The following is a 17846-nucleotide window of genomic DNA, read 5'->3' on the forward strand; positions in this document are numbered from 1 at the left end:
CCACACAATTAGTGAAGAGACAGTATCTACATATACTGTTAATTTGTGCAGTCTTCATGTATTATAAATCTTTCAGATTTCATCCCTTCAAGTTGACTATGCAGAGGAGGAATTCTACATAGATTTTGCATTGACATGACATTACTAGAAAGGAAGTATGGTCTAATAACTAATGTCCATCTATGCTATCACATCACAAGAACGACTGCAGTCTGATGTAAGGGCGCCCACAGTAGCTTTAAGTTACAGCTACAGCAGCATGAAAACTGGCACACAGTGATTTGCCAAGCAGTACCTCCATAACTGCATCTCAAATACACTACGGCACGGGAGCCACGAAACCCAAGACTCCTGAAAAGTGACTGCAGCAGCAACTGTAGCAGGCATGAGTAACATTCTTCCCTACCTAACATATAAAAAGACAAACATTACAATACAAGTAACAGGAAAAGTTCACAAGTTCATAAGGATACCAAAATCAAGAATCCACCTGCAAATCTGATGGTGCGTGATTCAATTCCCATTGAAGTCAGTGGTGAACTTAATAGTGGCTTCAATTACTTTTGCACAAGAAATAATTCTGACATCCATCCTCCATTAAGAGGGCCTACAACTGCAGCTACAAAACCAGACACGTGATGTTGCAGCTGTAGTTTACCAACACAAAAACCTCCCTGTGTAAAATAGACCTGTTTAGAGGTCACATCCAAAATTAACTCACCATGATGAAGCACAGGCAGTCTACAGGTAAAGATAACTGTTTTAACTGACAGCTTATAAAAACAATGACATTATAAAATGGAAGAAAGAGGGGGGGGAAGTCCCCCCAAAACCAAAACACTCCTCACCGCCCTGCCCTGCCCCCCCCCCATACTATAAAAGTTCATAGTTGTTACTAAGCTTTCCACTTATCACTGATTTTTCTGGATTTTAATTGCACTTCATATATTCAAACACAAATGCCAAACGCCAAGAATGGCAGAGAGTCTTGACCGGATATTATCAGAAGTAGCAAGTCAGCTTGTGTTCCATTTCTGTAAGTTGGATATTTCCAACTGCCAACCACAAAAGTCCTAATACAATTTAATACTCTCATCTTTATTTGCCAAAAAGATACAGATTATTTGTTACAAAGGAAGTACCCGACAGGATTGTGGTATTTTCTGACTCTATGATGCAAGATTAGGTCCTAAATCAGCAGAGACTTCAGTAAGGTTACTAAATATATGAAATTAAATGAAATTTGAAGGATTGGGATATACAGTTGTTCACATACAACTATTATGTAACCTTCAATGTGCTGGGGTTTTTTTGTTTGTTTTTTGTTTTTTTTTTTTAATCAACATTACAATATTTTTTTAAAAATGCTTCTGCGAACAAGTTTGTTTACATATAACACAATTTTTTCAAATTTATCTGCAATTTAATTCAGCTTGAAATATCTTTTTCATAGACTAATAATTTTCATTCCCAAATAAAATACTCAAAACCATTTCACTCCTTACACAGGATCAAGTTACAGAACTAAAAAAAGCTAGGAACAGAATTAAAAAGCAGAGTGAAAGATTACTCAAAACTTACAGAGCAGTTTCCAGAAGATCTATTAAAAGGTGTAATAGGTGATACAATAGTAATAGTAGCAAAGTCTTAGTCTGAGTTTCTTTTCAAGCTTGTTACTTACTGTAGAAACCCAAATCTATCTGTGACTTTGTAAAGACGATAGTCAGCATCTTCCCATGGTTCAATCTGCGCGCCCTCCCGTCCCTAAAGTGAAGGAAAGAAAAAAGGAGCCAAATTAAGTTTTATGACACAGTAAGCTTAGACACAGAAGGCAGGATTCAACCACTCGAAGTATAATCTTTGGGACACACTGGTAGTAGGATAGAGGAGAGAACACTGGTCCTAAACTGATCAACCAAGGAAGAAAAGAAAAAAAAGAAAAAAAGAAAAAAGAAAAAAAAAAGAGTAGCAGACCTCTCCCAGCCCCTACAGTGTTTTCATCACAGGAAACATCTTTTGGTCACTGCTATAAACAGAATAAATTTCAACTACAGACTCGTAATAATCTCACACCTGTTGTTAATCTCCACAATAGTCCATCAAGGTCCCCAGACAATGCCTTCTACTCATTTTATTTCCATAATCCATCTTTCCTAAACCATCAGCTGGCAACAGCACATACTGCAGACAGTCTCGAGCTAACATCCATGGTGACTTCCAGCAGCTGTCAAACAGGACACAGCACTGAGTTTCCCCTCAATGAAGCACTCAATCATATTGTTCTCTTCTACTCCAATTGCCAGTTTTTGTAAGACTTGCAGAAATTCAAGTAAATTTCAGCTATATATTCTTCTGGTATGGGCTATGCACAGGTTACTGGGTGTGAAGAGAAGCCACCACTCAGAACACAAACCACGTGCAGGTTTTTCCTTATTAAAAACAAAACCACAGCCGCTCACTTAAAGTGCACACTGTGCAAGTCGCCACTAAGTCTAGCATGTAAAATGTTTCACGAACTCTACAAACAAGTCTATTGCTTAGTACTCCAATGACACTTACAAAGTCCATAAGTGTTACAAGAATATGTGAACATCGTGTAGGCATTCTAGGCATAGTCTCTCCCAGGCTTTTACTTGATAAGTGGTTCAAGAAAAAAAGGGTATGACTAGGTATTTCTTAAATTCCTCACCGCAATCATGGAATCATAGAACTGTTTTGGTTGGAAAAGACCTTTAAGATCATTCAGTCCAACCATTAACCTAGCACTGCCAAGTCCAACCACTACACCATGTCCCTAAGCACACGTCTTTTAAATACCTCCAGGGACGGTGACTCAAGCACTTCCCTGGGCAGCCTGTTCCAATGATTGACAACCCTTTTGGTGAAGAAATTTCTCCTAATATCCAATCTAAACCTCGCCTGGTGCAACTTGAGGCCATTTCCTCTTGTCCTATCACTTGTTACTTGGGAGAAGAGACCCACACCCACCTGGCTACAACCTCCTTTCAGGTAGTTGTAGAAATCGATAAGGTCTCCCCTCAGCCTCCTTCTCTCCAGACTAAACAACCCCAGTTCCCTCAGCTGCTCCTCATAAGACTTGTGCTCTAGACCCTTCACCAGCTTCGTTGCACTTCTTTGGACATGCTCCAACACCTCAATGTCTTTCTGGTAGTGAGGGGCCCAAAACTGAATACAGGTGCGGCCTCACCAGTGCAAAGTACAGGGGGACAAGTACAGTACAATCTGACAAACAATGCAGTTCACTCATCTTTTAAGTTCTCTGTAATGATTTAAATGTTTCTGTTACCATAACCAAAAATTAAAGAAACAAAGTAAAATAAGAATCCTTCTGATCTCATAGATGTACTGAGCATCCTCAAACATCCCAGTTTCATTACTTCTAATAGATTACACTACCTTAAAATAGCCCCAAAGCAACTTGTCATGTACCTGAAAAATGAGTTGATTGAGTCATTATCCAGAACATCCCCTGTGGAGGGAGAATTTAATTTGCCCAGAGGCCAGTGTATCATGAAGCCATCAGATTAGTACTACACAGAGTATTTTAAACAAAAGCTAGCAGGAACCATGATTCATTTTTTAAACAGACATATTACTAAGATTAATTATAAAATGTCTTTAAAACTACTATCAAGTTCACTTACTCTGTCATACTTGGCAACTATCTCTGCTCGTTCTTGGGCAAGTTTGATAGCAGCATCCTGCTCAGCATCTGCACCTGTGGAGAATTAAAATAATGTTGTTCAGATTCTCTCCCTCATGAACAAAGCACTGCAGCTAAATACTTGGAAAACAAACTTCAACTTCAGAGAGACTGCTTGGATGGAGAAATGCCAAAACCATTGTATCACAGCAAAATATGACCTTGGGTGCATGTCTTGAATGCTGTTCAGAGTAAAATACAATTATTGGATGGTATCCTAACTGCTGAGTTTAGAATGTTGCCAATTTTCCACCAAAGCAGGTATTAAATAGAGTAAAAAAAATAATACCCCACAACCCTCTAACTGAATGACTGAATAAAGTAGTAAAAGCTACTAGTTGCCAATTCCACAAACATTCACATAGTCAAAGAAAGCCAAAACATACACTACTGATTTAAAACAAAAGTGTGAACTACTTAGAGGATTTGTAGAGAGGGATTTGAATACTGATGAATGCTGAAGAAATACTGCATGACTTCATCTGAGAAATTGCCTAAGATTTATTTCTCAGAAAACAAGGAAGGACATCGTTATAGTACAAGAACTGCAACTTGGGCAGCTCAGAGTTGGAATAAGCATAAGGATACAACAGGAAGGTTGACAAACAAGAAAAAAAAAAACCACGGATATGTGGGTAAGCATTGGACATCAGTACGCAGTTTACTACAGCAGTGGAGTTAAAGTTTAGATAAATCTGTTTTGATCAAAAGTGAAGCAGATTGTGTGTGTAACCAAATTCAGTTCCTTGGCATTGTTCCCTTAACAGAAACCATCTCTAGAACACGGTCAGGAATGTAAAGAGGGCACCATGAAAGGAAAAGTAAGAATGATGCTGCTTTGAACATTCAACAAGATAATGCACTTCAATATCCCAAATGCAATGATGATTTCAAACCGATGAAGCAAATCGATTTTAATCAATGACGGCTGTGAAAGATTCAAGAGTAGATTTGTTTCGATCATTACAAAGCAATGAACTCTAGATAAAGGAAAGCTTTAAAAAAGGTTTGAAATAGTTTTCAAGCACACACTGTTATAAAAATAACTCCAAGCATGTGTGTTTTCTTCGTTATTTAGTTCATGGCAACATAATGAACTTCAGGAATTCTACGTATCAACCATGTGGGCCATGAAATAGAAAAAACAGATTATTACAGTTTTCTCTTGTATGACTTTATTAACACACTTATCTGTTCAAACCCAGTATTTTTACTGGGTTATATAATTTACCTACATGTTTCTCAGATGTTCAGACAAGAAGTTGTGCCAAGGTGGCCTTCTAAGCCACCTGTTAGAGATTGAGCATGGTCTCTTTCATGGTTTCACTTTAAGTTTCTTTAGGGGAACACAAAGAGAATCTCAGTATGCCCCGTCACGGACGCAAGCACCAGCATTCAGGCAAACTTCCCCAATGGAAGGTCTCACTCCTCCTTTAAAGCCTTTCCTTATGATCTCCAGAAGTTACACTTTGTTACCCTCACTCTGGCCCCCTGCTGCTTGTCCTCATCATTTGCCAATCACATTACTCCCATTTATTAGCGAAGACATGGAGCTTTGTCATTTTTTCAAGTGCGCACCAGAACCAGCACACATGTATTTACACAATTATTTGAGGAAGAAAAATATAATAAATAAGAATTACATCTGCTGTATTTGGAAGCTGTGCATCTCTGTGACACAACACTGATAAATTCCCTCTCTATAAGGCGAGAAGCAAGTAGACTCATTTCATATTGCTCAGCCTTTGGCATGGTCCAAGCAGCGTGCTGTTCCTCCTGCTCCTTCAGGTGCTGGATCCACCTTTATTCCTAAACTTAAAGAGGACTGCAAAACACAAAGCAGTTTGGTTTCAGCTTTGCTTTTCTCTGAGGCAGTTTTATAGCAATTGCAGGACTGTTAGCCCAGCTACCACCTACATGAACACTGACTACGACACAACTCTTACACACCAACTGTAGCACCCTTCTAGAACCCCTCCCCAGCACTGTCATGCACAAGGGCACAGACTGAACTCTATGCTACTCCAAGCGCATTCACAGGCTATACATTCGCAACACAATTGTAACAATCCATTTTTTATCCTTTGCTAGTTGATGTACTATGCCTACTAAACTGACAACGTCCACTAAAGCTACCAAATCTACTCTGACAAAGTAGTACATGAAGATTAGCATTACTTTCAAAGCGAGAAGCTAAAGGAACCATAATCAAAGTTAAATTGCATTTTCTTTTGTCAGACACAAAGAGATCTGTGCTTACAGTAAGTATTTATAGAAGACCAATTATGCGTTTTTAAAAAGTAAACTTTGTGCTTGCTTAGAAAGATGACATTCCTTCAGAGAATTAGAGTACTGAGCAATCCTAATCTTCACTTCTCCAATGGACAGATGTGGGGGAAAAAGCTTACTTGCTTAAGTACGACTGCTGCTAGGCTTCAAGAAATGGGGAAAAAAATCCTATTGCTATTTTCCCAGTAAATGAGAGATTAGATTTGATTTGAGAAAGAGCGTGGCTAAATAATAAGTAGTCAATACTGTAATACACAGTAGTCGATACATTCAAGTAGTAGTCAATATATTTTTATTAAGAAAATTTAAAAATATACTCAAAAGAACATGCACAGCTCTTCAACAACACAGATGGACTAAGTGGCAGAAATTGAAACAAAGTTTAAACCTTTGCTCAAAAGGATGCAAAACTGTATTTTCACCAGAAACTGAGTCCTGATTTACGCTGAAAAGGTGGCCGTGGCTTACCTTCCTTTCCTCTGCATAAGTAACATCTGAATCAAAGTTTGGCATGTTCTATGCCTCATGACAATTCAATTACGTTTAGTGTGGAAATTATCATATTCACTGCCTTTAAAGTAATCCTCTTCACTCTCTGCCAGAATCATCTTAACTTTCTAGCTGCACTGAGACAGTTCAAGTTATGCTAATCCATCATATGAAAACTCAGAAAACAGCTTGAGATTGGGACAAGAGGTTATATTTAGGGAGATAAGCATAAAACATGATTTTTCTTATTAGAGGAATTATTTAAATTGTGTTAGAAACACAATGATTCCTGATAAAGTAAAAGCTAAATATGGGAACAAGAAAAATTCTTCATGAACTATCTTCCCAGGCACAAAAATACATCACTACAAAATTAAGGACAAAAAACTGGTATTCTAAAGTCTTACCAGTTTTATTCAGTAAGTCTTATCTCACTGAAAGCAGTTAAAAGGTGTGAAACAAGTATCATTAAATTTTCTAATTAAAAGTTAGCATTACAGATTATCAACACCATATTATACCAGAAACGATGCAGTCTTAGATGAGGCTGACATTAATATATAGTCAATTAACTAGCACAGAGAAGTGATTTTGACTAAAAACTGCAGAAATATATTATTGACAACCTAAAAAAAACCCCAACTATAATCAATAGTGATAAAATCTGCCAATGATGGCATATTAAACAGTGCATATAAGTTCCCCCCCAAAATTGGGCAGGCTTACAAGGTATGAGTGTGCTTAAAACCCTGCCAAGCAGCAATGTTACACATCCAGATTTTGCAAAATGTAAATCATAAAAAGAAAGGCCAGGAACAAAATTTTCTGAACAGTTGGCCTGATACACATAACACTCCCCATTAGAGACTATTTTCCCCTCATCACTGTCACACTGACCTGTTTTCCATATTTACAAATATTACAAACTTATATAAGTTTTGAAAAGCAGTATGCAAAGGAACTGAAGCATCATTACAGACAGAAAATCCCAGTCTGTGATGATGTGAAAAAGGACTGACCTAACAGCCAGATCATGGCTTTCCTGCTGCCCTTGGAAAACAGATCATCCTACTTGGCAGTGTTACTGAGATGACTGGTAAACTGCTGGATTTAAACTTTCAGAAAGATACATGAGGATGGGACTAGCATTGGTCTCATTTTGCAGCTCACTGATTCTAAACTGCTAAAGATTCAGACCTGTGGACTGCCATCAGCCCTACAAAACGAGAGGAAAGCATTGCCTAGCATCAGTACAAGCTTTCTTCCTCTGTCACTCTAGTAAGAGTCTCTCCTTACCTCACCAATTATCAAAGAATTGAAAAAGACACCATTTCTTCAGAACAGAAAGATGAGATGGTATGTAAGAAATGTAAGTAGTCAATACAGTAGGCAAAAACTCAAATTAGTCCTACAGAAGGACGCAATCCTAATTAGTCTCCAGTGCTTATTTTCTGAGAGAGGAAATGAGTGATCTGGAGATGTCAGCATTACTTAGTAGCAACAAATTTACAGATGAATTCTGGGTGTTATCCTGCTATCCACTATTAGGTAGTCTCATAATAACCTCATTTAAAATAAACCCCCACATTTTTAAAGCTGGAAGTGTAAACTCCTGTCCAGTTCAGTCAATTGATACAAAGATTGAAAAACATCACGCTAAGTTAAAATAAACTCGCAAAATTGACAAACAGGTGTCTTACACAAGCTTAAAAACTAACTAGAAAGTCCCAGTTCCTGAAATTCTAAATATCTTGCAGCTTGCAAGGAATACTGGGGAAAACAGTGCTTTTCCAGAATTCCAGATTCTTCCAATCCTAAGAAAGAACGGCAAGTGCAGTAAATTTAAGTGAGGAAGAACTAATAATATTCATAGACATAATGCAAAGAAAAAATATGTAATATTCCGCTAATGAATGCAAGACTAACTGGAATGGACCAACTGCCATAACTGACATATTTAATGGCAAAACAACAGATCCAAGTAAAAATAAACACTATTAAAGAGAAAATAAGGACATGCCCTACACATAGATGTAAAAATGAAAATCCGACTATTAAGTAAAGTTTTCTCAAGGATAGAAATTTTTGCAAGAAACCAGGTACTGATAGCTACAGTTTGACAGATTCGATCCAACTCAAAAAGAAATAATCTTGCCTTACTCTCACCTTCGTGCTATCTTCTCCCTTCTGTTTCAGAGGGAGAACCGGTAGCTGTAGGTGTAGGCATCTACAGGCACCAGAGAACCTTTGATCCAAGGTCCCCCTACAACCCACTGAAAATACAGTTGGGGGGGGCAGAGGGAGGAGCAAAAAAAGGAAGAAATAGAATTGGTAATAATGTATTTATATTAGTTACCAAGCTAAACATTGGGGATCCGTCCTGCAGCCCCAGCAGTAACTCAGTTCAAGACAAGTGAGTGGAACAGGCAGCGCTATCCCTTGTGTTTCCCTGCTCCTGACCAGGGGTGACTGTAACACAACAGCCCACAGTTACACCTGGCTTTCATCGACAGCCTGACGGAACTGAGCTGCTGCTTAGTGAGGAATTGCCAGAATTGCTGGTCTTTCCATGGAGAAGAAAAGCCTCTGCTCTTTTTGGTCTACCAAGTACCTGTAGTTTGAACTCTGTTTACCTAATCCTGCATGGCTTCTAATCCTGTTCAGCTACAGAACTGCAAAACAGTAAGGCACAGCATTTTAAAAAGTCATTTTCATCTGCAATCCACTGAGCGTGCATCTCTAGCCCATGCAAAAGTAGTCATACGACTTATGGGAATGATCTTTGGGGTGACTCAAACTCATTAGAGAGACTTGTCCCTGCAACCAGCCTGAAGATGCCTAGTTAAATACAGTACCTCACCTGGAAAAGGCAGCAATGGCTGAGTGCTAGCTTCCTCATCAACGCAGAGCAAAATGAGTACCACTGAGAGCCTCAGCGTATTCTTTACATGTCTCAAAAGGAGTGTGTAGGTACAAGTTACATTCTAGTACTTATGCATTATCAGCAGCATAATAAATTGCTTCTTACAGATGTGCCATAAATTTAAGGAATGCCTCTTTCCATGTGGATGAGGGTCAGTATACAAATAGCATCCTGTGTAATCTTATCCAGAATTCTGAAAAGGAGATTCCTCCCTTTTTTGTTCTTTGACCCACCATCACTGCCTCCTGAACTGCGGAGCACTCTAAAAACCCCACAAGACTTGGAACATGCTAATTCGTTTTCCATTACTTCACTCAAATTCTTGCTTGTTTGCACATTACACATTCCACTGCACAAAGAGCTGCACTGGCACAAATTCCTGTCTGCAGGCACTACCACCAGCTGCTATGCTATCTACACATGCTAAGGATATATCAGAGCAATAAACAAAACATTTTTAAGTCTCTGGTCCTAGCAGAAAGTCCCTTTAATACCCAGGCTGTTTATTTTCCTTCTAGTCCATTCCCACAAACAATGAAATAAAAGCCATGACATACACTTAATAGTATTTTGTTGTGGGTAGCCAATGTTCAAAAGGAAAAAATCTTAGTAAATACCTGCACGTAGATATTAAACCTGCTCTGAACAGAAAAGATTAAGCATCATTTATTATACTTTATTTTTCTCTTCATGCAGAGAGAACTTTTAAAATAAAAGTAAAATAGTTACAGTTAAAAAAGCAATCCCTTTTACATAACAATACTTCCTCAGGAAAAACAGTATTTCCAGAAGTTAACTGAGTTACATTTCTTCCACCGTTAAACATAATGATCTAACCTAATAGTATTAAGTATTTAAAATTCAAGGTTATCACCAATCCAAAATAAGATAGAAGGAAAATAGCATGATATAAACAATTAAAGACCAGTACATAAAATAAAATGACATTTTACCAGTCTTTAGATTGCAATTTTCTGCCCAGTCCTTGTAAAGCTCTGTTTTAGTCTTCATGAAGTAAATCTGTTTATTTCTAGACCATATTCTAAATCAGTTTCTCAAAAACAAACGGGCAAAAGTTATCCTCCTCCACTTGCAGTGTTTGCTCCACATAACCGAGCCACTTGACACATGCTCCTCCTTTTTCAAGACATGGCCCCTCTACAGTCACACGAGCTGCAGATATTCAAACAAAGATGCCATTTGTTAATAAGAAGTGTCATGCAGGCACCATGCGAATGTTCTCCACTGCGGCCCACAGCCCTGCATTCCAGCTAACAATAAACAAGAGGATTTAAACAAACAGCCTCAGAGGACACGGCTCCTCTAACACACCACTGTTACACTCTTGGGTAAGAATTCTTACTGGTATTTATCAAGTACTGCATGAAAAACATCTTATTTAAAGGACTTACTAGAAATGAGGCTTGACGTACCCTGTTTCTGGCTTATTACTTAAGAAACTATGAAATTAAGTAACTCTAAAAATGCAGTTTAGAGTTCTGTAACTGTTTGGCATTCCCTACTTACAGGATGGAGATTTTACTATTTTCTATTTAAAACTCCTTTATTTTTCAGGATATCTGAGGGACCTGAAAGACCTAGGATATCAGGAGTTGACAAGAATGTTTTGATTGATGAAAGTATAAAAATTCAAGATTTAATATTAGTAGAGTTCATCTGCTCTTTGAAAGCTGAAAAAAAAAAAAAATCTCTGTGTCAAATACTCAAGGACACACACATCAAGCCGTTCTCCTGCATAGATTTTAGTCCTTACACACACTCTCCCAAGCAAAATGTCAGCTGCTACGCGAAGCTTACAGCCAGGAGCCAGCCAATTTCATTTCTTAACCTAACCAAGTCAGGGCACACATGCTGCCAGACCTGGCTTGGAAGACTTTTGTGGGCTTCCAGCTCCTTGTGAAGCCAACAGAAAGACAGTAAATAGGACTGTTCAGCCTGGAGAAGAGACGGCTCAGGGGAATCTTATCAATGGACATAAGTACCTGAAGGGAGGGTACAAAGAGGACAGAGCCAGGCTCTGTTCGGTGGTGCCCAGTGCCAGGACCAGAGGGCATGGGCACAAACTGAAACACGGGAGGTTCCTTCCTAACATCAGGAAACACTTTTCACTGTGAGTGTAATCGAGCACTGGCGCAGGTTGCCCAGGGAGGTTGTGGAGTCTCCACCTTTGGTGATACTTAAAAGACGTTTGGACACGGTCTTGGGCAACCAGCTCTGAATGGCCCTGCTTGAGCAGACCAGATGACCTCCAGAGGTCCCTTCAACCTCAACCATCCCGTGGTTTCCTTGTACCCTGAAAAGTGTCAAAATGCCAGGAACTGATCAAGTGCGTTGGACTATTCTTTTTTACCCAGGGACTGAAAAAAGTTCCTTCAATTGTTTTAATCTTCCTCCCTGTATCGCCTGGCAGAGCACTGAGCCTGGAAACAAGAAGCAACTTGTTTGTCTTTACCACTGATTACTACTCATGGATACTACCCAAACCCAGGTGTCAATAGTTTAGTCTATGGATTCAGTATCAGTTTAGAGTGAGCTAGTGTGATAGCCACCATGAGGCATGTTTCCCTCAAAAGCGGCATTTTCTTACTGCTGACATTTCTACACACACAGCAGTAATCTTCTTGCTATACAAAAATCTTCTTCCATTTTTCTCATTATAGAGCCACTAGTTTTTTACTAGGTTTTGTAAAACCAACTACTTTGTTTCCTTACCTGAGAGCATCTTTGTGGGGAAGATGAAAAGAACCCGCACACAATGAACACGAGCACTCATTCCAGGCTAACTCTCTCAACAGATACCATCACCACATGAAAACAACTTGCCTTTTTTTTTTTTCCTGCCACACATTACCCTCAGGCAGCAATAAGTTAAGAGCTATATTACACTGATTTTTTTATATATATTTAATTGGGTTTTGAGTTTAGTATGTCTATTTTTGTGAGTGTTTCCAAGTAAAGACTTACACAGAGAAAAACAAAGCTTTTGGCTTAATTGAATTTTTTCTCTATTCAGAAGCAAAAAAAAAAAAAAAAAAACAAAAACCCAAAAACACACGAAAGGTGGAGTAAAAATATTTGTAAAATCAATATATGCCACTATGCTCTGCACACATACACAAAAAAAAATTCCACAAGCACCCTTCCCTGCCCTTAAGAATCAACCTTTCTTCAGAGTAGAACGTGTTGTAGTTTTACAGCATGAGGAGTAACGGGTGGAAGATATAAAAAGAAGGATTTAACTTGCCTGAAGAAACATGACTGAACTCTCATCTTAATGAAAAATCAAGTTTCACTACAGCAGAATATTTGCAGTTCTGCAGCATCCCCTATGAGATGCTGCACAGCCACCGATGGAAAATGGTCACTTTGGAAATTAGTAGAATTAACTGCTACTAAAAGCTATCTCAAAGCAATTTTACAATGATCCCCAAAGGGCTCAAAGCAAGAGCAGGGAAACCAAGGCAGCCCTGCTAAGCAGTATTCCACAGAGGAAGCCTGTGTCAAAACACAAAATTAGAATTTAGGAGTCTAGTATATATTGCAAAGAATTTAAATCAACTACTCTTACTATCTCACTTTTAAGCAGCAATTGACTAAAGGACTTACAGAAACTCTACTAATGTTAATCAGTTATTCCAATACGTGTATGACTTTTTAATAGTACAGTCTTGCTAACACATATTAGTTAATAGAGCACTGAAAGAACAAAACTCAGAATAAACCAGCAATAAAACAGCAAAAGAACATAATCTAATAAAATACAACTTGGCCATTTACTTAGTGTTAATTTGCAATTATTTTTTATATGTGTTTCACATAAATAAGTACACCTTAAAATTAAATCATCTCCATCAGCTATGCCTACAACCAATCCAGCTGGAAGCTGCAGCTGAATGCTCATGTCATCACCTCACTATTAAGCCTTACAAATGTTACCACAAGGGTTACAAAGTGGAGCAATAAGAACTGTCAGGGTTCTATTGTAATTCCAGTTTACAGAGTGTTGTGCATGCAGACATGAGCCAGAAGATAATTAATTTGCTGAAGGTTAACATAATCAGTTGCAAAGCCAGAAGAAACCATAATTGCTAATTTGCGACAAACTACACTGAAAAGAATAAGCCCAGACATTGAACAATGCTCCTTTCTGGAAAAAAAAAAAGAAAAAGAGAGGAAAAAAAAAAAACCACACCACACACACACACAAAAAACCCCAAACACCACACAACCCACCCTCCTGCCCAGGACTCTCTCAATACAATCCGAAACATTCATACTAGCTCTTAATACATTTAAATGTAAAGACTTGGGCTGGGTATAATTTGGAGCTTGCCGGTATGTAAAGACTGGTCTGACTTGTGCAACAACTAGCTAATGTCTCATGTCTAAGCTTAAGTCATCCTTTGTTCTCCTTCTTCCCAAGGGTATAGTTGGCATCTGGCCTTTTCACTAGTTTGTTGCTATTTTTCTCTTTCCTCACTGCTATGAAAGGGCAGCATTATGACCATTACGAAGTGGTCATTCACCTATACATGTCATCTTTAAGGAGATGCAAACACTATGCTGACTTAAGTAACATCAGCCCTACAAACAGCTGTTCAAGTAGTGATCAGAGCAGATTTGCATTCTCGTTGTTCGATAAGATAGAGAAAGCCTTGTTTCCGTAACACGTTATAACCCAGCAGCAAAGAAACAACAAAGATGCAGCCTTCGTGGAAAAACACAGGAGGTTTTCTACTACATGGAAATCATTTTACAGTCTTCCACCAAAGACTAAATTTCCTGGAACTCCTACAGCGGGATCAGTTCTAGCCATGGTAACATGTAATCTGTTTCATCTACAGCCCATGAGTATTACTCCCACACTCCCCTTGAAATCCACGACCTTTCCCAGTACTAGTCCCAGCCTTTATAAATTTATGTCTTAATAAAATATGCTGCAAATCAGCTGCTGTATTAGATGGTAAGATCAGCCACTTGAGCACAAAAGCAGTATTGGCAGACAAAAAAGTAGGAATATTTCAGGAATTTACCCTCAACCTAATGTAAGTCAAGTCATCCTTTCCACACTAGCGCCTTTTCAGGTATTGGTTATGACTTTATAAGCAAATTTAGCTGAAAATGCCTTTTTTTTTTAATCCCTTGTAATTTAAAAGTATATTATGTCTGCAGTCCCCAGAGGCTTCTGAAAACTAAAATATCCCTTCTGCACATTGACACTACTCATACTTCTTTTAACTGTGACAGGCTACTAAACATACAAGCCAAATGATCTTTCAGCAAGACTGAACACAACAGTTCTCTGCAATAAATTTCCTCTGTTTTCCCAATACCATACATCAGGATGACACATAAAAATCATTTTTCCCAGCAACATAAATCAAAAGAACATTTTTGAAAAAATTATCTGAAATTTTGATATATTTTCAGATTTTCTGTATTGTACATCTTCATTAGTAGATGGCCACGAATGTTGTCAAAGCATTAAGATTTGCAGTATCAATTTAAACAGTAAAATGGTTCTAATATTTTAGATTCTGACACAAGCCAGAACATTTCATAACCAGAGTTAGGCTTCCCACATTAACATACTTGAACATAAGTAGTCAGATGCCATGCTGCACTAATTATGTTAAGTCTCCCGATTAATCATTTTTATCTCAGCATTAGTCAAAATTAATGGAGCAAACAATAATTATATTTTAAAATGCAACGTTAATGATATGAAGTCTATTCCCAGCTTAAAGCATCACCAAAACAACGCTCATGTATACTCTGGAAGAACTTTTTGAAAGGGGCTCTTCAATTCTGAGGAAGCTCTTTCATTTCTTTCCCAGGGCTAAAGAAGTTACAAGAGTTCTCTAGTTACAAAAGTTTCATCTGTATTTGTATCATTTTACTGGCTCAAACAAAAAGGTTTGTTCCTCTACACAGACAATCTTTGAATACTCTGACATACACCCAGTCCAACTCATCATTTAATTACACAGCCAATTTAACTGATTAAAACAGGAAGAAAAGGAGGGTTTGTTTTTGTAGTAGATCTTATTCAGCCAGTTACTAAGACTAAAAAGCTCCAAGTCAGCTCAGAAAAACACCAGCACTGACTCAAGGCAGCAGGAGTAAAACCTTACCAGCATCATGGGGAAGAAGAAACTCCCCTTGACCTGCCCAGTTGACCACAAGCTATTACCTAATGGCTGACGCTACGTTCTTGCTCAGTTAAGCAGGCTGCTGAAACCTCCTTGGACCTTGCACGATACGGAAAAGGAAGCGTTTGCAAACAAGCAACAGACTAACAGTTACTGATAGTACTAGCTTTTACTTACCAGCTACACAAATACTGTCACACTTGCTTTTTTCCTGTCTTCTCCTGGAAGAGACATCATGAGGTACCCAGGGATTAGTCCTTCCCCAAAACGGTGAGAAAACCAGCCTTCAGCCTCTGTCCACACTTCAGCTCACGTCTCCCAGATGTCGAGGGAGTGCTCTGCCTATTTGGGCACAGCCTCTGCACAGGCGAAACCTCAGGATTTATTTTGCTGTTTTAAGCTCAGTTTCATCCCAATGCAAAACAGGAAAATAAAATCTTAAATATTGTAAAAATTCTGGCAGGATGAAAAAGCATTCCTTGCTTATTCCAGCAAAGGCATCTTACAGTAGTTACTACAGGCTCCTGGACAGGCTGTTGTGATCCATACCATGTGGTGTGGATCTAAGGTGTCCCTCCACCTGCCATAACGATACACTGAATGGACCATCAGGGATCACAGTACTAGTTACACAGGAGCTGTGAGACCCTTCTGTATTCAATTTTAATTGTAATCTTCACATATTAAAACTGTTTTCACACAAAATATTGAGTTACATGCTACAGCTCTGTTCACCATAGCTGAATAGCCTTCTTCAGCAACTCTGTCTCACTATTCATCTTTGACCAGATAAACATTTTAACTGCAGTAATACCTTAAGTACAAACAGGATACTCTAAGTAAATCCTATAAAAAGTCTGAATGGCACTGAGAAGTTTCTATGACACTAAACCTACTCTTGGTAACTCTATGATAAGTTTAAGCTCACAAAAAGACATCAAGGCAAATTTAGATACCTGCCTGCTTATAATATCAGTCATGTCTACATAGCACGACACAGAGTTGCTTTTTAAGTAGCTGATTGCTCAGCTTTTTCAGTATGTCATTCACTTTATTAAAAACTAAAATGAAGGGGGGGGGGAGCAGGAAAAAAAAAGAGCCGGAAATTCCCTCTGAACATTTGAAATTATGTCATGCAGCACTACATTTTTATGTTTATAAAGTGGTTATAGGAAGGGCTGGAGGAGTAAGAGCCAGCCAAATGAAGAGTAAACAAGTTTGTTGAGAAGCAGCAGAAACTGGGGAAGAAATCGCTATCAGTTTCTTCATCCTTGCTACAAAAAAAGGAAGTTAGTGAGAGACAAGAAGCTTCTGTTGTTTTTAGTTTCACTGATTGACAACTGGTAAACAAAACCAAGTAAATAGCCATGGCATTTCCCATGCAAAACAGGAATTAGGGCCTCAAAGGCTGTCCTGGGTTCTTTGGGTCCCAGCCTCAAGCCAAGGGAAAACACAGCAGAGCAGCTGCAGTGAAGCCCAATGGCATACCCACCAAATTGAAATCAGGTATTTAGCAATACCAGTACAAATGTGATTGCATCCATTTAGTATGCATCAGCTAAAACATTTATTAATACAGAACAACTCCAGAAGTTAGTTAAAATAACACAAGGCAGGGTGGGGGGAGATTAATCCTGCAAACTTTGTGGCTGTTTATGCACAGAACAGTAAAATAAACCTTCTGGTTACATTCTATTCATCACCTTTATTTCAATTTATTTTTGCTAGATGTAACACCTAATTAGTTCTTAGATTTAATCTATCCATAAACCTTAGGACAGTCTGGCAAAAAAGTCTGGGTTTTTTCCCAACCTCTGCCAGGGAGATGGGAGATAACAGATTCCGTATCACCAAGAAGCAAGCACAAAGCTGCTGTAGTATAGGACCACAAAACAAAAATGAAAAGGTTTTTACTTGAATATTTTATTTGAAAGGATAACAGAATTCTCCACAGGGGTTATAAATCTATTTCAAGTAAGAGATCAGCATGAGATGTACCATTTGGCTTTGGATCCAGTGTGCACTTCAGAAGCCAATTATTAATTTGTTCTGCCGTTGCACAGAAACAATGATTTAGTAATCAGTATGCTAACAGATATATCATTAATACTTTCTTTTTACTGGTTTATAGGAAGATTACAAACAGTGAGGTACTTAACGACACAAACCTACTGTCAAGTTTTCAAAGCTACTTCTCTCAAAATCAATACTTTTACTTCAATACTGATTCAAGGCGAAGAGCTACAAG

The 17846-nt window shown here is 38.4% G+C and overlaps 1 protein-coding gene across 8 annotated transcripts in view; it reads right to left on the reverse strand.

The window, feature by feature from the left end:
* The window catches only part of USP6NL (USP6 N-terminal like), a 128235-nt gene that overhangs the window by 66878 nt on the left and 43511 nt on the right, over positions 1–17846 (reverse strand). For 7 of the 8 annotated variants that reach the window (XM_054802001.1, XM_054802010.1, XM_054802030.1 and 4 more), the window contains 2 exons: positions 3666–3739; positions 1682–1764 (listed from right to left, as the gene is read on the reverse strand). In XM_054802001.1, the coding sequence (XP_054657976.1) occupies positions 1682–1764; positions 3666–3739 (157 nt within the window). Of the gene's footprint in view, positions 1–1681; positions 1765–3665; positions 3740–10378; positions 10744–17846 lie in introns of those variants that run through there. The other variant, XM_054801991.1, reaches the window with a different exon arrangement.

This window comes from Grus americana, chromosome 1 (genome assembly GCF_028858705.1).
Source record: "Grus americana isolate bGruAme1 chromosome 1, bGruAme1.mat, whole genome shotgun sequence".
In the NCBI taxonomy this organism is placed as follows: domain Eukaryota; kingdom Metazoa; phylum Chordata; class Aves; order Gruiformes; family Gruidae; genus Grus; species Grus americana.